Raw genomic sequence first — 24,389 nt, forward strand, 5'->3', positions numbered from 1 at the left:
AAAACGAATTCAGAGATTTAAGCATTTATTCACAAGAATTTTCAACGTAAAAAGCACTTTGTGTTTCCACTCTGTCAGCTTTGACAGAGATAGGACCTCATAATTAGCAACGCGCCCCATGTCCCATCAATGTATTGTGAAGTCTATGCTACTACCTAGCTGGGAGCTACGACAAAGCGTTGGTAGTCTATAAATCACACTATTGATAATTTATTAGATGTAGATGAGCCAAATATAAAAGATTTTCTTTTCCTGATGTATAAAACTGATTGTAAAACACAAGCTGCTTTCAATATTGTGGATTTTAACAGCGGCGAAGCGCTACATAAAGTAAGTAGCAGTTTATTCAGCCAAATTAGCTCAACGAAATAATTTTTTTTTGCTCGGAGTAAAAGTTGGACTTTTTTCCTCGTAGTATTACGACGAGAATAAAAGTCGTATTATTTCGTAGGGCTAATGTAGCTGAATAAACTGCTACTTTACGTAGCACTTCGCCTCCGTTAAAATCCACAATATTGAAACCTGAGTGATGCTCGTTTTCCTTTCATTCTTGAGAGTATGTTTATCTGTGCCACCTGAGGGCACTCTTGCTTATTGGACGACTGATGTTTCATTTTTCCAGGGGGAATTCGATAATTTACCAAATATTGTCATGTATTAGCTTATACGGTAGCATTAGAAAATAACATTTCATATAGATGAAGTTATGGTTAAAAAAAATCTGACATTTTAAGCAATTGCTCATGACATGAGTATTCTTTTCACACAATACTTTTTGACTTACATTCAAGGGAATTTTTCAGATGACCACTTTGAGTGGTCATCTGAAAGTCATATGGACTTAAAGTAATGCAACTCTTATTCGAGTGTAAATATGGCTGACATTGTTTCAAGAATAACAATATGACAATACATGACAATATACTACATTTGGGCAGTTTACAGAAAATTTACCGTTACATAAATGGTTCACGATGTCCGACGCAATTTTGACCATGTCGGAATTTTTTTTTTTTTTTTTTTAATGAAACCAAAAAGTCTTTTCAGCCTGCTTTGACTATGCGTTGTTTGGCTATGCTCATTCCCCTTTAAGTACAGCCTTACGTGTCCTTACGTGTGATGTCACGTTACTATCAGGAAATCAAACAAACAAGCCCAACTGTTTTACGTCAAGCCCAACTGTTTTACGTCCATATCTATAAAGAATTTGGGGATTTAAGCAGTTATTCACAATAATTTTCACCGGAAAAGCTCCGTTTACATAAAGCGGCTGCTAGCTACATTCACTAACAGACTAGCATTGTACTTTGACATATTTACGTAAAATAAATGCTAACTGCACGTTTTTTTTTTTTTTTTTGCTTTTAACCAAGAATCGAGACTGTTTTACGTCCATGTCTATAAAAAAAATTCAGGGATTTAAGCATTTATTCACAATTTTTTCAACGAAAAAAGCTCTTTGTCTGCAATTCCACTCGGTCAGCTTTGATGGCCTCGCCAACGATGCAGGCCCCCTATTTATTGGCCCCGTGCCCCGTGTCCCGTCAATACATTACGAAGTCTATGTATAATCATTTTTGGATTCAATAGTTTTAGTCTATTTTTGTTCCCTTTCATAAGTATATTTATATGGTTTTAACACAACAGTGATTTTGTGGACAGACCAAAAAACTGCTAATCTGGTATAACTTGTTGCCCCCCCACCCCACCCCACCCCCCACAAAAAAAGAAATTATTTAATTTTTGCGATAGTTTTAAGATTATGTGTCAGCGTTAATTTACTATCAAGCATTTCTCATGTCTTTTTATTCCAAAAATGATTAGGAAAATATCAAAAGTGGCACATTTTGTGATGGATTCTTGCCTTTTTCTTTTTTTACTCATCTTTGTATTATTTTTTTCCGGACTAATTTTATATCTAGGTAAAAAACAAAAACAAAAAAATTAAATAAAATGTACAATTTATGTACAAATATAAACAAGGATATGTGGTTAGTTTTTTAAGCATGAATTTTTATTTTAACTGGCTAAGATAGGTTGGTTTTAAAACCAGGCTTTAATAATGGTAGTGTCTGTTCTATCCTTACAACCAGTGTTGTTAATAACGGCGTTAGAATATAACGGCGTTACTAACAATGTTATTTTCTTCAGAATTGAGTAATCTAATTACTTTTCTCATTTTGGCAACGCCGTTACCGTTACTGAGGCAGGAAAGGCGTGCGTTACTATGCGTTACGATGTCGGTTGACTGACGCGAGAAAAGTCTGAAAAAGACGGACTCACGGAGACGAGAGAGCAGAGCAGGAGTGGGGAGGAGGCAAGGGAGTGTGACGCCGTTGCAAACGCGATCCTACTATGCTAGGTGGCTCCAATAATACCTGACTGTAGCCAATAGCCTACAAACTATGCCCACATGATGCTTAGGTAGATATCACATATATACAGAACTAGATGCAAATGACAGACACGGCGGCATTAGCAACATGTATAATAAAGAACTAGGTGCGTTAGTAAACAGCCGCCATTTTAAAGCAGTAGACTTCTCAGAAAGGCTCTGCTGTAGAGAACCTTCCTAGCGAACCTAAAAAACTTTTTATCTAAAATGCTCCTAAATCGGCAAAATCTTGACTTAAATCTATCTTTAAATGATGAAATAGTTTTAAAACTTATACATGTCGAAAATAGACAGAAGGGAACTAATGCAATAACGGGAGAAATATTAACTTTAACGGTTGATTCACAACATTAAATGACTTTCACACATAGCAAAGGTTGCTATCTAGTTATCGTAATATCTGCAATACCCCTGTGTCTAGTTGAGTTTAGGGTAAAGAATTGGGCTAGGGCCAATTGTCCCAAAAACCGCTTAACTTCACATTGTGTGACCTGTTTTTTTTGGGGGGGGGGGAGAAAAAAAAACCATGAAAATTATCACCAGTTACTTTACCAAGTAAGTAATTACTCTTACATTCAGGTAACTGAGTTACTAACGCAATCACTTTTTGGGAGAAGTAATTTGTAAGTGTAATTAAGTACTTTTTTAAAGTAAGATTAACAACACTGCTTACAACATTTACGAAAATAATCGACATGACCTATACAGCATAACTGAACTCATTATATAATGCAAATAAAGTTGCATAAAAGTTGGTGGGGCAACTTTGAGCATCCTGAAGAGTTGGTAATGTTATATCCCTACTGTTCCTATGCAAACCTATGCCCTTGATATAATATAACTGGCTCCCTGAAGACTTAACAAAACTACAGTCTATCCATCAAGAAAATAATTGTAGTCCTGTCTGTCACTAAAACGCGACATCTAGCGGTAGAATGCAATCATGCAACATTATGTTAAGTTCCTCAACATGATAGCTCAAATGGCTCTGACAGTGACTTTTCTTGTGATAAACAGACGTTTCATGCTTTTTTCCTTACCATGATAAGTGAGTCTGTGTTGCAGCACCATGTGGCAGTGAGAGTGTGAAGAACTGCAGTTTTTTAAATACATCTGGACACTATTGGAGACCTCCGTACTCGTCACGTTAGAGGAGCTGGAGAACATGTTGACGGCCGATATATAAACGCCGTCCTGTTGTTCTCTGTTGAGACGAGGTCTTTGTTTGAGTCTATGTACAGTATTATTTTGACAAATAGCCCCTTATTTAGTTACATATATTGTTGCTTGAAAGTGGATTTAAAAGTAATGTGTCATGAACTTACTTCTTACTGAGGGTGGAGCGACTGTAACCTCTGAGGGAGGACAAGGAGGCATTTAGCTGAGATGAAGAGAGGACATGAAAGAAGTACATAAAATTAAGAACGTTAAAGAAATGCTTCAAAGTAGTTAAACATTTTTGCATGTGTGAGGAACACCTTTGTCATTTTGTAGTAATCAAGTAATCATAAAATCATCCAGTGACAGTTAAGAATATTAAAATACTAGTTAATATTTTGAGCGATGATAAATTTCACTTATTTTCTAAATCCAATCGCACGAGAACAAACTGTTCAACTTTTGAGCGTTCACTGCGTAAATTTCTCACCAGTTGAATAATCTCCCTCTGGATCTCATGTATTGTGGCATTCTTGAAGAGACTTTGGTGATGTGACACACTGAATGTTCCTAAAAAGGTTTTTGCTGTGGAGGGACAAAATACAATGAGAGCTAAATAAAGGAGTTTGCAATAGGACAATTTCAATTTATTAAAAGGTTACTTTTAGTGCACGTGCGTCCGTCCTCCAGGTCGAAGCCCAGCGGACACTCACAGCTGAAGGAACCCCTTGTGTTTATGCATGTGGAGCCAACAGGACAGGGATCCTTTTCACACTCATCCATATCTGTACATACAATCGCCTTTTAGCCATCTAAGACTTGATGCTAATTACAATGTCATTATCCAACTGATCCATATTTAGCTCAATTTATGGTGCCAGTTTGTAAATAAAACCTAAATCTGCACCTTTTTTTTTTTTTGGGGGGGGGGGGGGGGGCGCTCTTTCCTATAAGATGTATTGGAAGCTCACCCTGATTACAAGTAGGGCCCGTCCAGGCCTGCTGACACCCACATGAGAACTGATGATGTTTGTAGCTCATGCACGTCCCTCCATTCATGCATGGGTCTGACATGCAAGGGTCTGCTTCTGTTCATGAAGACACAAACAATGTTTTAATAAATAAACAACCTATCTTAGTACTTGGTACATTACAATTGATTACCACTTCCCCAAATCATTAAACAGGATTAAGGAATTTTGAACGTATGGATGGATGAGTGTTGTCACAGACTACTTGAAAAAGTAATTTAATTACCAATTACTGATTACACCTCAAAAAAGTAATCTAGTTACTTTACTGATTACTTACTTAACAGAGTAAGATACTTTAAAAGTAATTTATCGGTTACGTTTGACCAATTTTTCTCCCTTTGCTGCCTCAACATAAGAATGACACCAGAAAAATGTAATCGCGTGTAATTGACTTTCCGATAATTGAATTTAAAGGGGACGATCAGAATTTTTCACATAAGGCTTAATCTTCGAGTTAGCAGAGGTTTAATTAGTCAATGGACTTGATTTCAACCACCATTGACTCGCGCGAGCTTAGTCATTCTGGAGCCCTGAAACACACAAATATCTGACAAACTGCATGGAACTTGTTGATATCAACTCCACCAATTAATTAAACCCCGCCAACTCAAAGATTAAGCCTAATGTCAAAAATTCTGAATTTCGGGTTAGGGTTTAGGGGGTACGGTTAACAGCATATTAGTGCCAATGTAAAATAATGCAAATTGACTGCACAATAATCAATAACACGCAAATGAACTGCACAGATCAATAAAAACAAAGGTGGGGGCGGGCGCGCACAACCCGGAAATACGCCGTACACACACACGGTCAATTTGGCCACAAAACGTGGCGGTCGCTAAGCACTTTACATTCAATCGAACTGACAACACATCCCAAAGATGGTAAACGAACAGGTCACCTCGCGGCATAAATGTGCAACACGAATTTGATGTAAACAATGCTGCCAACTCTGAGCGACGACTACCCGCCGTTGCAACGGCAAAGCTACTAAACGGCCGTGCATGTACCAGCTCCAACCTATCGCTGGAACCCTCCAGAATGAAGGAAAAATCATCACATTCACTCATGGACGCACACAGATCAACATTCCCTCGCACATCTAAACAGGTGGCTGCACTGGGCTTGAATGTGCATCCACGCTGGCATACGCCTTCCTCAGTCCCAAAAGACTTAGCGTGTGTGACTTGAGACCATAACAGGACGTAACTGTGAGCGGTTACCATGAAAACAAACACGTCGCGGGAACCTTTAGAACATTCTCTGTTCAAAATGCTCTTCGTATATGACTGAAATATTCTTCATTCTACATACATTATGAGGCAATAACAAAATAGTCACGCACAGACATGAAGTGAACTAACTTTAATCAGATTACTGCTTTGGAAAAATGAACGCGTTAGATTACTCCTTACTGAAAGAAAGTAATCAGATTACAGTAACGCGTTACTTAGTAAGGCGTTAGTGACAAAACTGGGATGGATGTCAATTGCTGCTAAAAATGTGTATATGACTAATACTGTGGGTACAGGGCGTCCTTGTATTCGTATGCAAAGAAATCTTTTAAGTATAGCGACAAGGTGTTTATACTGTTTAAGTGGCTTTTATGCCATTGTTTAAATACTTACACCATATAATATATATATATATATATATATACATATATATATATATATATATATATATGCAAAGAAATCTTTTAAGTATAGCGACAAGGTGTTTATACTGTTTAAGTGGCTTTTATGCCATTGTTTAAATACTTACACCATATTATATATATATATATATATATATATATATATATATATATATATATATATATATATATATATATATATATATATATATATATATATATATATATATATATATATAAACACACATAAAAATCAGCAGTACATTTTGAATTGTTATTTAAGTGCAGTTTTCATTTCCTTATATTTAAGAGTACTTACACCTAGAGATTAAGATAAACTTTAGTGAGTATTTTAGTATTTAGCAAACATTAGGAAGTATTTCAGGACATCTAGAAAAAATGTATTTAATTTTTAGGAATTACTTGGTCAATTAATTTTTCAGTACATCTATAACTCTGTTTCTTTTAATTATTTAACCTTTCATGAATGTTTCAGTAGACCTGAAAGCATTAAGTTGACGTTTAGGAATTATTTTTCGGATATTTAGGCGTATTAATATCATTTTTAGGGAGTATTTCAGTACATCTACAAGTATTTCAATGATTTCGTGAATACTGAAAAAAATTCAAGAGTACTTGGATAAATTTTAAGAAATATTTGAAGGCATATAAGAAGCTGTATTGTCCCTGAATGCTTGGGACTGCTATAAAACTATATTTCCAAGTTGGTTATTTTGATGGATTTTTTTGTTTAACAACATACCACGAGGGAGAGCCTGAAAATTTTGAGAATGACTGATCAAGAAAATGAACTGGACTATGTTCACCATTTCAGTGCTACTGAAAATGATAGACAACCAATCATGTGGCTATTGTCATTCTTCTGCTGTGAATTTAAATTGGTTTATTAGATTATTACAAGTAGACAGAGGTGAGTATCAGGTGAAAAGAATACTCAAGTGATGAGTAACTTTGTGAGTAAGTGTTTATAGTGGGGGAGGGAACCTCTTGGCACCCCATGATACGATACGATTTGCAATAAAAAGCTCCCGATAACGATCTCACGATATGACGATACAACGATTATCGATACATTGGTCAGGAAATCATTCTAGAATATTCTACAAAACAACTAATAAACAGGAAAAACAAGCTATTTTCATCCTTCTGCTGTAAGTTTATCCCTAGTAGATGTCCAATCCATTTGAACTGGGAGGGCATTCACTGCCATTCATCCTATGCCAAACGGATTGGACGTCTATGGTGATCAACGGCAAGCAACGTGTTTAATTTGGGGGTATTTCAGGTCATTTGCTGTTGATTTTCAGTCACTTTCTGTCGAATTTGGGGCATTAATGGGTCACTTCCTGTTGATTTTGGGTTACAGAACAGGAGGTGATCCGAGAATCTCCCCCAAATTAATAGTCAGTGACTCAAACTCAACAAAATTGACCTGTAAATGCCCCAAAATTCCGATAGACTGGCTGTATATTAGGGATGCGACAAAATATCGAAATGGTGATATATCGTGATACTTTGTATTCGAAAAAGTTATCGATATGCTCCTGTCAAGAATCGAGAAATCGTTTTAAAAAGGGGTCAATATTTAAAAAAAAAAAAAAAAAAAAAACAATGGAACCATCAAGTTGCTACCAAAATCTTTCACCATATTAGTGTCTCAGTTAACTCTAAGGCTGCCATTGACGGTGCTCGACGCCCAATCCATTTAGACTGGGAAACGTTCGTTCATTCAAAACCAGAGCATTCACAGTGATTCGGTCCGATTTTCGGGACATTTACAGGTCACTTTCTGTTCATTATAAGGCATTTACAGGCCATTTCCTGTTGAGTTTGAGCCACTGCCTATTCATTTGGGTGATTCCCAGGTCACTTCCTGTTCTGCAACTCAAAATGAACAGGTCACTTCCTGTTCTTTAACTCTAAATAAACAGGAAGTGACCCATAAAATACCACATAATCAACAGGAAGTCACTGAAAATCAACAGGTAAATGACCTTACATGGGCCAAAATTACCTCATTGCCTGGCATTGGCTGCCACTGACGGCCACAGACGTTCAATCTGTTTGAAGTGGGAGGGATGGCAGCGAATAAACATTCTTTCATTCGCTGCCACCCCACCCAGTTCAAATGGATTGGACGTCTACTAGTGATAAACTCATTCCAGTTCATTAGTTGCTTGTAGAATATCTTAGAATGATTTCCTGCCAATGTATCGATAATCGTTGTATTGCCATATCGTCAGATCATTGTTATCGTGAGCTTTGTATCGCAAATCGTATCTTATCGTAAGGGAACCAAGAGGTTCCCACTCCTACTGTATATGCTCTGGTTTCTGGTTCCTCCCAGTTTATAATGATTGGGTGTCTAGAGTCATCAATGGCAGCCATAGAGTTAACAGAGACACTATGATGGTGGAAGATTTGGGTAGCTACTTGTTGGGTATATATATATTTTTTTTTTTTAAACATTGACACCTTTTTATACATTATGTTTTATATATTATTATTATATTTATATATATTGATTTTTGGCAGGAGCATATCGATTACCGTAATTTCCCGAATATAAGGCGCACCCGTGTATAGCGCACACCCCAACTTTACCTGTAAAATCTAGGGAAAATTCTTGTACCCGTGCATAAACCGCACCCTAATTTTAGCACCAATAAATATGAGTCTCGTGTCTCGAACTTTTTTTTTTTTTTTTTTTTAAATCCTTTTGTCAAATATTTAAAAAAAAAATAGAATATTAATTTTCGGTGTTAAAATTGCTCACAGTATACGATAATAATTTTCACAAAGTAAGGAGTTGTAGCAAGTTTTAACAGAATTCAACAGCGGAACTAATGTTGGCAAGTTGTGTAGTTCCCGGGGGGGAAGAGTTTAGTTAAGGGAACAGCCGGAAGTAAACAAATGTCCCGCGATTTGCGTGCAAGACGTACGTTGTTACTTTGTGAGTTTCAATGTAAATAAAACAACGCGGCTTGGCTCAGTGGTTCGACACTCTTCTTCAGACTCCTGTCCTAGCTTGCCACACGGTCAACATCGATACGAAACGGATCGCTGTATCCGTTCTCTTAAAGACAACATCGCCGTGTGCCGCCATGTTGCAACGCAAAGGTAAGAAAAATGTACCGGTAAATAATAAATGAATAGTACAAAAAACATTTTAATTTTATTAGATGTGAAAAATATCATGAAAACGATTATTTACCACATGAAACTTGATTATTATATCACTGTCGTTCGGATTAGATAATATTGTGCTGGTCCATGCTTACAATGGAACATGAATCATGATGAATTTTTTCTGTCTCCGTCCCTGTACCCGTGAATAACGCGCAGCCATGATTTTACGAGTAAATTTTGGGGAAAAAAAGTGCGCGTTATATTCGGGAAATTACGGTACCTTTTGAGATACAAAGTACCACAATATATCACCATTTCGATATTTTGTCACACCCCTAGCTTACAGTGTGATAATTTTTCAAACAGATATTTTTTTGTTTCCTCAGCCAACATCATCTATATGAACTGTTATTATTATACTGTGCTATAACTGTAACTGATTACATGACCATATTAAGCCCAAAAAATTAAGAAAAATCATCAAATTCAAACTAGAAAAATGAAACATTACCTGTCCAAAGAGCAATCATGCCCTCTAGTGAGGAAAAAACATCATTCCTTCCATCAATTGAAATGGAGTCTATCGGTGTCAAATAAATCGCTGCCAAACAAAAACTGAGAGAAAGTTTCAAACACATCCGCGCTTTCTTGTAATGTCGACTCTGTGTCAAATAGTTTAATTTGTGTAGCGCTTTAAAGACGTTATGTGATTGAACAGGCTGGCGTGATCATATGACGTCCGACTGTTATATGACTTTATTGTTGCATATGATTGATATAATTGACTCATGTGATTATGATTGCGTCATCTCATTGGTGAAACTGGTAGTTTAGTCCAAAGTAGCAGGGTAATAGTAGCGTTTCTTCTTCATGAATCTATTCAAGTAAAAGCAAAAAATATGGCGTGATAAAATTACTCTTAAAAGGACATTTTTCCTCAAAAACTTACTCAAGTAAATGTACCGGAGTAAATGTAATGTGTTACTGTCCCTCTCTGCTAGTAGACTAGATTAAAATTGGTTAATCACCAGTAAGCGTGCAGTCAATTTGAACTGGGAGGGCTGCCAGCGAAAAAATATTTGTTCCTTTGCTGCCAGCCCATCCAGTTCAAATGGATTGGACGTCAATCGCCCTGGCAGTCAATGAGTTAAAGTTCTGCCAGCATGTTTCATGTTAATTTACAGTATACTCGGTATATGATGTTTGGGGTTTTTTTTGTTTTTTTTCCAAAATTTAAAATACCACTTGGTTATTACTCACTTGTTGGAGTTGCCTTCGTGGCTAGGACATGAGTGGGTGTTGTTGTCGTCACTCCCTCTGTGGTCACCCTGTCTGTTTGTTTTTGAGTGGTGTAGAGAGACCCCGGGCTTCTTGTCGGGTCGCTGAGGATGTAAGGAACAGTAGTGCGTCGGCTTTGGGTCGGTGTGGTGACGACCACGGTGGCTGTGCTCGTTTCCAGAATCGAGGTGGTGACGTCAGTGGTCTCCACAATCCCGGCTGATGACGACAGGCTTCGGTCAGTGTTGGAGAAAGGAGTAGTTGGGGCTGCAGTGCTATGTCGAGCCAGTGTGGGGGTGCTGGTTATAGACGTTGTGGAAGGGATGATGGCTTGGGTGGGTGACTCTGGAGTAGAGTGGAGCGATGTACTACTCAGCTTGGAAGACGAAGTGGCGAGGAGTAGAGAGCTGCTGGTGGACCTAATTGATGTACTTTTATCCGCTACTGTTATTTCAGATCTGTTAGGAGTAAAAATTAAGAGACATGCTTATTTTTTTTTAATAATTTCACAGTCGAACAAGTTCAAACCAATTCAAAAAACAGAAAAAATTATATCATGCATATCTATGTCTAAGATGACTTCAGACAAAAGGCGTGGTGAAATTTTGCCTCTAAAACAAAAAAGGCATTTTTCATCTACTCATGCTACTCCGACCAGCAAATTTGCTGATTTTTTTTTGTTGCCTTCACAAGTAAGTAGGTGGAGGTTACATATTCGGTTCCGTAACCCTGTATGATTGTGTTCAAGATTAATCAAAAACTGGTAAAGGCAGGGGTCGACAGTAAAAATGGCCCGGACGTACTTTTAAAACCGTCAGGGCCATCAGAATGCTCCAACCACTAGCCAGCAAAAGTAATGTGTCGATTAAAAAAACAAAAATGTTTTGATTACGTTACACTATCCCAATATCGGACAGCATTACAGTGTATGCTGCCAGCCGTTGCTCTCCGTAGGGCATATACACACCTCGTTCGCTCGCTCGCTCCCTCCCTCACCTGATAGGTGCTTCTGACTGATTGTCAGGATGTAAGTAGCCACCTAACGTTATACTACAAGACGACATGTTTCTGAAACCCCCAGCATTCAGCCAAGCACCGGGGGAAAAAAGGACCACTCAAGACAGAGAAAATCCCCGAAGGAGTTCAGGGAAAGTGATTTCCAATATGAAAAGAAAAGGGAGATAAAGTTTCAGCCCCAGTGGCGAGACCGCTGAAATCGGCTCAGCTACAATGATACAAAAAACGAGTTTTGCTGTGAGGTGTGCTGATCCATGCCCACATGTGCAGACAAGTAAGTTGGAGGAAAGTTAACGAATATGTGAAACATATGGTATGAACATAACGTGATAATTCGTTCGCATAACTACGAAGAAAACATCGTCATAACGGCAGTCTAGCTTGAAAATTGTTAGCCAATATTGCCGTAGTCATCTCTTAGACTTCTAAATTGTGTCCACGACAAACGAGGGCAGCCTTCTAGTGGGCAGCAAGGTGAAGACAGGAAAGCTTCGCCCAAGCACAGGGCTCTCTCGCGGGCCCGTTACCCCTGGAGCTCCTGAGGAAAAAATGTGTGTTTGTTTTTTGTTTTTTTGTGTGTGTGTGTGTGTTTGTATCCCGAAAACATTAAAATTAGGGCTGTCAGACGATTAAAAATTTTAATCGACTTAATCACAGCTTAAAAATTAATTCATCGTGATTAATCGCAATTCAAACCATTTCTAAAATATGCCATATTTTTCTGCAAATTATTGTTGGAATGGAAAGATAAGACACAAGACGGACATAAATATTCAACATACTGTACACAAGTACCAGTTCTCTTTGAATTGAGCGCTTTTCTTTTTGTGAACATTATTTTTTGAGAGATAGGGATATTATTAGGGCCCGAGCACTAAGCGTGCAGAGACCCTATTGTTTTGCAAAGGATTTTTTTTTTTTTTTCAGGGCAAATGAAAACGGCCAATTTGGAGGCCTGAACATGCACGAAAAGTCACCAAAATCTGCACATACGTGCGGAAGAATGTAAATTTTGATAATTTTGCAATGTTGCAAAAAAAATGTAACAAAATGGCTCAGTGGCGCCCCCTTGAAATTTTAAAATTGTCCTATAACATTAGGGTCTGTCAGCGTAGAGCGATGAAATTTGGGGAGTCTATACCTTGTCCAAAACCGCTCCAAAAAAGCATTGGCACCATATCCCAAACCCAACAGGAAATCGGTTATTTTGGATCGAATGTGAATTTTTTATCCATTTGTAGTACAGTTTATATTTGGAGGCCTGAACATGCACGAAAACTCACCAAATTTTGCACATACATGTGGCTTTGCGTGGATTTCGATAATCTTACGACATTACAAAAAAATGTAACAAAATGGCTCAGTGGCGCCCCCTTGAATTTTTCCAAAAGGCGTTTCCTATTAGGTTTTTTTTAACGTAGAGCAATGAAATTTGGGGAGTCGATACCTTGTGCAAAACTGCTCAAAAAGTCTCATGAACCCATATTCCAAACCCAACATGAAATTGGGTATTTTGATCGAATGTGAAATTTTTATCAATTAACAGGGTGCACATTTGAGACCTTGTCACAGAGGGAGTTAGTTGGATCATTTTCAAAATTTGTGAGACTGTTCAGGAGGCATAGGAGATCTAAAATTTTCAAAATGGTGCATTTTCATTCATGGGTCTGACCTGGGCGTGGTGCCAAAGTCGGCCATTTTTTCAGCAAAATGACAAACTCAGTAAAAGACTAATAGCTCCTTGATACAATGTTCAATCTTTTTCATATCTGGCATGTATGTGCGGGATCCCACCCTTAACACGAGTGCATTGAAACATTACCCATTAGGCGCCCCCTATTGGGAACAGGAAATGACTTTTTTTACTAAACAGGCTCCTCCTCCAAGGAAAAAAAATATATTCACCTGAAACCTGCATCAGGGGAGCCATAAGACATGTGTTCAGGTGCCTGATGAAAAATACTGAGGTTTGGTTGAAGGAGAAGAGTCCAACAGGAGAAGTGAAAATGACTGAAGCCATTTCGTCTCACCACAAGTTTTGAACAGTCATAACTTCTACAACATATCTGCGCCAAACATCTCGTGCTTGTTGTGTCATACTCTGAAGGGTCCTGTAGGGGTCATTTGCATCAACCCTACAGCGCCAACTAGTGGCAATAGAAAGTCACTCATTTTTCTAATATATGTCCAGTTCTTTTTTGGTTGGTCATTGTAGTTTCAAGACCTTTTGAAATACTTATTTTACGGCCCATGTCCACATGTCTCTGTCTGTTGCCGTGACGACCCTTTATTTGGTCCTTTTTTGTAGTACTCTCTCCAATAGGGGTTTTTATCTCTTAGGTATGTGAATGTAAAGAGGCGACTTTCGAGCTCGTTAGGTTCTGATGAGATGATTAGAGAGGACGATCTGCCACCACCCTGACCTGCACACTGTCCGAGTTGCGTGACATCCAAGTTGCGATAGATTGCGAGGGCCCATTCAGTCCTGCTTTCAGGCCTAGTTTTTGTTGTGCTTTCACTAAATGATACTTTAGCGACTTAACTGTTCCGTCCAAATGCATGATGGGAAGTTGGGCAACCGTGACTGTCAGTGGTGGCTGCAAATGGTATACAGTATGTTCTGCGTTGTGTCCAATATGGCGTGTTAAGAAAAAGAACGTCTCCTGCTCTGCCCAAATGCATGATTGGAAGTTAGGCAACCATGATTGTAAGTAGTGGCTGCAAATGGTATACAGTATGTTCTGCGTTGTGTTCAAATAGCCTTGGTAAGAAAAGATTGTCTCATGCTCCGCCCAAATGCATGATGGGTAGGTGGGTAACCATGACTTTCAGTAGTGGCTGCAAATGTTATACAATATTTTCTGCGTTGTGTTCAATTAAGCGTGTTAAGAAAAAGATGGTCTCTTGCTCCGACTAAATGCATGATGGGTAGTTGGGCAACCTTGACTGTTAGTAGTGGCTGCCAAAGCTTAGGCCAATAAAAGGCGAAGTCCAATGAACGCCTGTGTCCACTCGCATTTCTCTGCCTTTTCGCTCTCAATTTGCTAAAACGGCGTCATTGTAAACTGTTTGAGGTAACGTATGAACAGGTCATTCGGTGCATGCGTTAATTCTACGCATCAAATATTTTAACATGATTAATTAAAAAAGTTAATTACCGCCCCTTCTTGCGATAAACTTGACAGCCCTAAATAAAATATGTGTAAGTGGTCAGTGGAGTTGATTTGGGTTTATTCATGTTTCTGGTCGGATTATTCGTGTTCTGGGTTGGTGGGCCATGCAAAGAACGGGTAAAATCTGACGCCACATACCAGATTGTTACACACCGACGTGACACAAAAATTATACAATTATAAACATCATTTTAGTTTTGGAATAGGATTATTTACCTTATTTTTTGGAGTACAAGTCGCGCCTCAGTATAGACCCTACCCACCAACGTCAAAAAATCACGTGCTCGCTGTATGGTTCCGCCCCCTTGTCCGTCATTTTGTGTCTGTATTATCAATGGTCTCAATTGATCGAGCAATTTATAATGCATTTCATGGAAGACCCGGTGCTTTCGGATGCCGTAAACTCACTTGATGCGTTGCATAAAAGGCGTTATGTGGAAAAGCTTCAGTTTATCCATTCGCCAGATCCATATTTGATGCCTAAATCGATGTTTTTCGACCCGCTGTCTCTGCCGTATTTGCCTGATATCTGCTAGCTACCCTGATATGTACAACTATCTTGTTCACACAAAATCAGCCTATTCTCACGAAAGTTTGAAAAACTTTAAGAGCTTGGAGGCTTATAAATACTTCGTTGCTGGTTGGGTGAAACAGGTCCTCGTCCACGAAAATTCGCCAGGAATCTATCTTGTGCTTGGAAAGGTGAGTTATGAAATTTTCAATTCAAAATCTTTTGTTATTGCTAACATCCACTGTCAAGTCTAATGTATTTCATGTCGTTTGTCAATGGAGTTAGGGCTTTTAATGTTTATATGGTTTAGCGATAGCACTCTCACTGCATACATACGTGTATGTTGTCGGCGATTAGCCTAGCAATGATCTTAATTGTGGTTGTCAGCCCAAAACCCTCTAAATATATATTAAATGCATCTTACCAGATATAAAATGACTACTACATAATCTGTGGTAATCGTTTGGAGCCCAGTTTTCTCGTTGAATTGCAGCAGCCCATCTCGCTCTCTTCTCTCAGGGTCTCTCGGAATCCGGTAGAACTTCAAGTCTCTCCGTCTTCTCCGTCTATCTTCTCTGTTATTGCAACCGACCACCACACACGCCTTCACCATTTTGATTATTAATGTTAACGAGCAGAAAAACACGTCGTAAATAGGAGGAATGTACGTAGCCGTAACAGGTAAACATGATGTGTTGACGGACAAATGGGCGGCACCAGTCAGGAGGAAGGAGTTGTGACGTCACGTGGGTAGGGTCTATAAGTCGCACCAGCTATAAAATGCCCAACGAAGAGAAAAAAAACATATTCAAGTCGCACCGGAGTATAAGTCGCATTTTTGGGGGGAAATTTACTTGATAAAATCCAACACATAGAACAGACATGTCATCTTGAAAGGCAATTTAATATAAAAAATAAAATAGAGAACAACATGCTGAATAAATGTACAGTGTACAGTGCATGAACAACGAAATGCGAATATACTGTCTTCACCAGGACCCTACTGTTCGGTCCTGGCTATTCAGCGGGCTAAACTCCCAAATGACGATGCTGGACGTCCGTATAATTTGCTGAATCAATTTCGTCCTCGATACCAAACAGGTTCGCATCGACGTAAATAAATGATAATTTGGTGCTTTTACAGCAATGACATGACACAAACGGTTAGCATGCGCTTGCTAGTATTAGCGCATCGTTCAAACAACCACACAACTGGCTCTAAGTGTCCGATCGCGGGTGGAAAACACACAACAACAACAGAAAAGATGATACACAGGCGTTGCCTCTGTAGAGCTATTTTACAAGCATAAACAATGAACGTAGGTTCGCAGCCGTGTTTCTCTCTCGCTAACTCACCCACTCACTCAGCTACGTAGCTGTCGGTCTTCTTCTGGCGTGTGAGCGCTCTTCTTCACACAAACGAGTGCAAGTACGCCCCCACATGGGCGTGAAAGCGCCACAAACTAAAAGCATGCATTTCAATATAAATAAGTCAATAATACAATTGAACACACGGCAGAACGCGAACTTGGCCATAGCTATTAAGTTATTGAGAAAACTATAGCATAAAGAACATGCTAAGAAGTTTACCAAACCATCAGTGTCACTCCAAAACACCAAAATAACATGTGAAATGATATCATAATGTGTTAATAATTTCACACATAAGTCGCTCCTGAGTATAAGTCGCACCCCCAGGCAAACTATTAAAAAAACTGCGACTTATAGTCCAAAAAATATGGTACACTAGATTCATGTTTTTGCACCGTTTTGCTGCACTTTTCATTATCTACCGCGAAAAAATGAATGTTATTCAAGCAAATTGTTCTTTTTCGTGATTATTGGGATCAATAAGTGACGCGTTGACCTGGGCCAGTGATTTTTATAGTGGGACCAGTGAACTTAATTTCCCTTATTGTCTACCCGTGTAAAGTGATTATTATTATTACACTTGCAGGATATTTTTTGTAATATAGATATGTAATGAGGTAAAAGTCATAGAGGTCGATAAATTTGGTGAAAATTTGATAATGGATTAACCTATTTAACTAAAAAATTTAGAAAGTTAAAGTTAAAATCAAAGCATATGCTAATATTTACCCCATAGTAATTATATAAATATCATTTAAGAACCTCTGCACAAGTGTATTAATTTATGGAGTAAAAAAAATAATAATAATAATAACTTACCTGTCAGTTACAGCGACTGATGTTGTAGTGATGAAGTCGTCAGTTGATTTCATGTGGGTGTCATACTGATTTGTCGTACCACTAATCAGTGGGGGAGCTGTGGTGAAAGTAAAGTGTTCCTCCTCGCTTCTAGATAAAATCTCTGTGCTCAAGCCAGTGTTCTGAGAGCTATAGCTTATGGTCACCCTAGAAGATTCAGTGAAAGGTTCCACTGTGGACTCCTGGTTGGGTACGAAAGTGGGATTCTTCACGGGCGATACCGCTGGATATGTGGAGTAGAAGTAGTCATTTGATTTTTCGGTGCTGGACATGCTGGGCGTCGAGAGTGAAGTTGCCTCTGATGTTAGCATGTGTTGATGTCCAGTGGCATTCAGATGTCCGGCAAGGGTTTGGGTTCCTTGGGATGCTTCGGGAAATGACGACTGAGTGCGCAAAAGGGCTTCTGTTTCTTCAGTGGACTGTACACTGTGAGTGTAGTCTTCAGTCTTTGCTCCACCTGGAGATGGAATGCTCCAAGTAGAGGAGGGTTGATGAGAGTTTGAGCCCTCTGTAAAGACTGAGGAGGAGGAACTGTTCTTAGAGGAAGAAGAGGTGACAGATAGCAGGGTCCTCTCTCCAGCCCGGCTGATGGTGGTTGAGGTGAAGATGCTGTCTGTGAGGGTTTGAGTCTGCGACCTGAAGGGGATGACTTCTCCAAGATGGAGATTAGAGGAGTCCTGTGTCGACATACGGGAAAACAGTTCTTTGTTGGACACACCGGCCGGGACACTAGGCAGGTTTTTGGTTTGTGAAGCATCACTCCAGCTTTTGCTGCTACTGCCGGTCTCAGAAGAGGTGCCGACCAGGGAGGACGTGAATGACTCAGTGGATCCATGAACAGTCTCCAGCGATTTTGCACTTATTTCTCTTGTGGTTTGTGTTTGCTCAGTGTCTGAAACATAAAACAATTGCTTTTAGACTCATTTACAGATGATATTTAAATATTGTCAGTAGTGCTGCAACGATTAATCGATTAACTCAAGTAATTCGATTAGAATAAAGCTTCGAATCAAATTTTGCTGCTTCGAGTATTCGTTTAATTAGAGTGGCATTGTAATGGACAGTTTTGAAAGTGTTTGCATTTAGTTTTATTGATTTAGGTGGATACACTGCCTTCTAGTGGCAACAATAAAACATAACACATTTAATCTGGCTGAATCTAGCTGCTCCATGTTAAAACCGAGATATGGTAATTTTTTTATTTAAACTAATAGATTTTTTTATGCATTCGTAATTTAGTTTATAGTTATATTTAGCCGTTTTTTTGTGGGAATATGTGTTTGAACAATTTGTTAAGAGCATTGCAAAAATAAACGTTAGCATTTTATAGCATTTAAGCTCGCGGCCTTTTGCTGTGCAAGTTATCCGATTGTTCTCTTGTTGTACTTAGATTCTCATTTATTATTTTTTTTATACCATTTGTGGCTAAACTCAGGTATTATAATTTCATTTATTATTTTTTTTATACCATTTGTGGCTAAACTCAGGTATTATAATTTATTTTTAAATGAAAGTGCAGTTCTGCATAGTTTGAAGGAACACTCAGGAATTTCATTTTGTAATCGTATTTAAAGTGCATGTGACACGAAAAAGCATGTTTATTGCATACTACACGCAGTATTTTATGCTCCTGAATGATATGGACGCTTGGATGTGTGTGGAAGCGATCGCTATATTTATTTAGTTTTTTTAATCCCGCGCCATGAAAATGAGTGACTTCCGGCTTCGGTCTTGCATTGAGGAGGAGGGCGCTGTGACGGGTACGGGTGAAGGCGTCCTCTTCACTAAACAGCCATACTGTTGTGTATGAGGACTAAGGATTCAGCTGATTTTGCGGATTAATACGTTTATTTTTCGCATCACGCCAGCCAAATGGCTGCAGAAAAATCTTGCTTTATGTGGGAGAGGCGTGTGCGCCTTTTTGGAGTTTCAAAAGGTTCCCATTCACCGTGGATATTGGCCAAGCCCTACTACTGTGGGACCATTGGACTTACGAGGAAGTGAGTAAACATCTTGTTTTGTATTATGTCAAATATTAATACAGCGATTACAGAGTAAACACTACAAACTTTCTTTAAATAAAGGACTACTTACATTTGATCATTGATAGGCATATAAAAAGCTCTCCTCAAGCACATTAGCTGCACGTTAGCTGCACAACAACTGCAGCCGCCCTCCTCCGGGGAACGAACTGTAAATTGCTCTCTGCCAGGCGGGTTGCCGATCCGCGAAGACAAACGACAACCCAGTCGTCATGTCAAATAATCCGGGCTAGTTATGTGTGATTTTCCGCTTCGAAGACTTTGAAACATCACTCGGTTCGGGTTAGCATGTTGGCTAGCTGTCAGGCCTCTTGGTTTGTTTACATTCTCCGAAGCCAGGGAAGAGAAATGACATATGTCCGATTTAGGTGTCATAAAATATCGTTCGGGAGGTGCGACAGTAAAGGGGAAGTCGACAGTTTTGACCATTATGGAGTAATTTTGCCATGTCGTCCTGAATAAGTGCATTTTTATCATTTCACTGTTATTTGTCATGACCATGCTATTTATTTAGCAATTGGGGAAATACTTGGATAAAAAGAATATCCTGTAAAAATATTGAAGTAAAGAGACAGAAACAATGACATTTTGCAGCTCTCTTCGTCGCGTTTTCCTCGTTGTGAATAGTTCCCCCTCGACAGGCTGACTGGTCCTTCTCAAGCCATTTATTTAGCTATTGGGGAAAAATTCTTGGATAAAAAGAATATCCTGTAAAAATATTGGAGTAGAGAGACTGAAACAATGACATTTTGCGGCTCTCTTCGTCGCGTTTTCCTCGTTCTGAATAATTCCCCCTCAATGGGCTGAATAGTAAAACCGATGAGCCCAGTCTCCCGCTGACGTCATCCACCTGTAGGGGACGCTCAAGCCCTATAATGGTAGGCGTGTCTAACCGGCAGATTAAAAAACTAATTTCTCATCATCTGCGCTTTGCTAAATTGTTGTATATTGTCAAATCGTCTCAAAATATGATTCTAATTCACATAATAACGCTATTTAAGACTTTTTTTTTCTCCTGTCGTATGCTCATTAATGCTCTTTTGAAAGTGCAATTCTTAGCAAGCTGTTGTTTTACTTTTCCTAAAATTCCTTCTGCAACCCATTAAATGTTCCTAATCCGATTACTCGATTATTCAAAAAAACTATTTGATCGATTAATCAACTAGTAAAATAATTAATTGCTGCAACCCCAATTGGTCAGTGCTGAAATACATTTATACAGTACAACCATCTTAGTCAGTACTATGATGCAATATGGTCACTATGAGACTGTCAGACACACAGACAGCTTTATAGCTGATGATGTGAGGACTCCTGCTGTTTGCAGCAGAGCAGAGGCAACATTTCTGGGTGGAGAACAATTGGCAGGCGGAGTTTTCTACTCTAACATCAGCTTGAAAGCCTAAATATGGCGGCAAATGTCTCCTCTGGGGATCCGTCGCTTCCTTCCTAAAGCTGAGTGAGCACTGAGCAAAAGACAGAAGAGCGACGCTTATGGATGTGAGCCTTGCAGTTCAAAGAGTTGTTTTTAAACCCACTAACCACTGGAATTACGACTGAATTTCATTCTTGACTTAACAAGAAAAAGTCAACAAAAATACCAACTGTGTTGTTTAGATGCATTTATTTTTATGTAAGGGGCGGGGTTTGAAAAAACGCAAGTAATGTTACATTTTACCCTATTTTGGCTTGGGTTTCTCCAAGATGAACAACATATGGGTGTAACGTGGCAAGTAGTAAGAGGCTTGTAAATGACAACTAACCAACTTTATGGCTAATGTTTGAATTATCTCCTATATCAATCATTTGTTGCATTTTTCTTAATCATGAACAGACGCCTCACTGTGCTTTTAAATACCACCCAAATCTCGGCTGAATAAAAAAATATGTATCTTGTAACAAAGTAAAAAACAAAAAAATACCAGAATCTGCTGAGCACAGTTAACTTTAATTTCATCTACTTGTTGAATTGCAAAAATGCAACATACTCTTTACACTCAGAAGATTAAACTAGTGCCTCAATTAGCACAAATTCAAACGCACTCATTCTAACCTTCGATCCTTGCATGTGGCTTTAAACTAACTTGTGTAAGAATTATCAAGCAAATTGTATGATGCAACGGTATGGTGGTATGCAGTTGGGAACACACAGTATGAGGAACATTTGTTAGCAATATTTTGTCAGATTCTGGAGGTTTGAGTAGAGTTTCTCCACATGTTGGACACATGGCGACAACTTCTACTTTATTGTTTTCCTTCCAATAACTACTGAGATAGAGACACTGAGGGATTCAAATGTCAAGAAGAAGTATTACACACGAGCCTAGTACACTAGAAAGGAATTTATAGAATGTAATTTAGAAACAAATGATGAAATTAGACCCCCCCCTGCCTTAAAATGTGCACTATGTGCTGGTTCATTTTATTTTCCTTCTATGTTTGAGTTGAATATTCAAATTACTGTATATAAATTTTCACTGTCATATACTGTACATATAATTACCGTATTGGTCCGAAAATAAGATGGCCCTGATTATAAGACGACCCCCTCTTTTTCAAGACTCAAGTTTGAAAAAAGGCTTTTTGAACACCAAATTAATTTTTATACAGAAACTAATTACTGTACATCTGAAACAAATGATTATAACAATATATTTGAGAGAAAAAGCATGTAATTTTGCCTCATTCAAATCTTAATATCTGAACACTAAATATGTAAACTAAAGGGCAATCACATTCGTAAATGAATGGCTTCTGGTTTTTGAAATGTAAATAAACTAATCTATTGAGATAAAACAACTAAATTGCAATAACTGCATTAACCATCAAAGTGAAGTCTAACTGTAACTGTAGTCTTGAAAGAAATCTGAATTGGGAAAAACATTGCAATAAAATAATGCAAACTGGTTAAACTTGAGAGTAGCTGAGATATGTCATGACTCATGACAGAACATTGCTTCTATGATATCTGGCGCCATCTATCGTCGTGAATGGGTATAATGTCTAGACCACGAATATAAGACGACCCCCACTTTTTCAGTCTTATTTCAATGCAAAAAACACTGTCTTATATTCAGGCCAATACTATAATCCTACAGTATTACTTCCATTTATATTTTGTTGCAACAATATTTCTTTTATTGGTCCACAATTTTATTATTGACTCGAATATTTGGAAATTTGACATGTATCGGTATCGGCCTTTTTTTTTTTTTTTTAATCCGACCGGCCTAAATTTTAAAAATCTATTTAAAACCGGGTTATTTTGGCTCAGATGCAGCCGCGCCTCTCTCTCCTGCCTGATGTCTCCTGCACTAGTATTCATCCCCTTCTCTGATTGGTTAAATGGTAATGGTAAATTAGGAATGTGCCGCTATGAGATTCTGACGGTATGATAACCGTAAGCAAAAATATTCGGTTTCATAGTATCGCAATTACACCTCAAATATGAGTTACTTTTGAGTTACTCTGGGTTACACGGTTGAACAGGATATTCATTTTTCAGAACATACTAGCAAATTGAAACATAAGTATAATGTGAAGTTAAAATAAATAAAACAAATAACAAAAAATAATAAAAATTCTAAATAAAATTGAAATAAATGCAATCCTTTAGGTGAGCGTAAACCCACAGCCACAGCTTAACGTTATTGCCATCAGAACAAAAATAATTGAATTATTTTCCATAAAAAGCACATGTGTATGACTCGTATCATGTTTACATTATACACACACTCTCTTTCTCAACAAAGACAGTTGCCGGAGAGAAAAAAACACATGTTTTACCACAGCTAGACACACTAAACATGCTGGAGTTAACTCTCATAGCTGGTGGGAAACGTTCATGACAGTGTTTACTAACATTACTTTTGTATAAATGCGACATCATATTGGAGGTATTGCCTCCTCGGCAGCCACCCTCCGCAAACATGTATTACATGTTGGTTGGCCCTCCTCCTCTAATCTGCAGCCATCTGTAATTTTTCTGTAACCGAAGTATTCCTATACTAGCAATTTCGTTTTCTTCAATGGGGGGAAAAAGTTCCGGAGTTTCAGCCATCGTGTAGCACAGCTGACTCACTGACATTGAGCAACAACCGGTGGGGGAGGGTTGAGCTTTGAAGCTGCAAGCGAGGGATCTCTCTCTTCATTTATGGTACATAAAACAGCTAATACCTTTGGGACGGTATGACAGAAAAAAATTGAGGTTTTGAAACTGTGATGTTTCCATACCACGGTATACCTTGAAACCGATTATCGGCACATGCCTAAATTGGCAAATGGAGTTACTCTTGTATTGTGCTTCAAGCACTTCTGGAGCTATTATTTTCTATTTGTGTGATTTAATAAACATGATTTAGGCATTTGAATTAAGTTCAGTGTTTGCATTATTCATTTTTTACGCCAATTTTCACACTTTCACTGCAAATGAACATTGGCTCCAAAAATCGGTTATCGGCCCCTCTAACTACCAATAATTGGTATCGGTCCTGAAAACCCCTATGGGTCGATCTCTAATATATCTATGTGCTGTGAAGAATCGATTACAGCAGCAGTCTAACTTTATGCAACTAGTGTCATACAGTTAAAACAGGCAATACAACCAAAATTAGAATTTAGACTTTAGCTTGCATATTTCAGTCGTATTTAACTTTAAAGTACAACACATTCACAAATAAAATTTAACATTTTGCTGTTGGAAAAAATATTGAAGTACAGCTTTTACTGTGAGTAATTGGTTAATTACTGATTTTTAACACAGTTAT

The 24,389-nt window shown here is 38.3% G+C and overlaps 1 protein-coding gene across 1 annotated transcript in view; it reads right to left on the reverse strand.

The window, feature by feature from the left end:
* The window catches only part of LOC130927306 (protein HEG-like), a 46,222-nt gene that overhangs the window by 18,013 nt on the left and 3,820 nt on the right, over positions 1 to 24,389 (reverse strand). Inside the window, exons 2-8 of the mRNA XM_057853020.1 lie at positions 17,543 to 18,473; positions 10,634 to 11,109; positions 4,525 to 4,641; positions 4,216 to 4,338; positions 4,044 to 4,138; positions 3,721 to 3,776; positions 3,436 to 3,599 (exon numbers count right to left, since the gene is read on the reverse strand). Of these exons, the coding sequence (XP_057709003.1) occupies positions 3,436 to 3,599; positions 3,721 to 3,776; positions 4,044 to 4,138; positions 4,216 to 4,338; positions 4,525 to 4,641; positions 10,634 to 11,109; positions 17,543 to 18,473 (1,962 nt within the window). The remainder of the gene's footprint in view (positions 1 to 3,435; positions 3,600 to 3,720; positions 3,777 to 4,043; positions 4,139 to 4,215; positions 4,339 to 4,524; positions 4,642 to 10,633; positions 11,110 to 17,542; positions 18,474 to 24,389) is intronic.

The sequence above is a fragment of the Corythoichthys intestinalis genome, chromosome 12 (genome assembly GCF_030265065.1).
Source record: "Corythoichthys intestinalis isolate RoL2023-P3 chromosome 12, ASM3026506v1, whole genome shotgun sequence".
Classification (NCBI taxonomy): Eukaryota; Metazoa; Chordata; class Actinopteri; order Syngnathiformes; family Syngnathidae; genus Corythoichthys; species Corythoichthys intestinalis.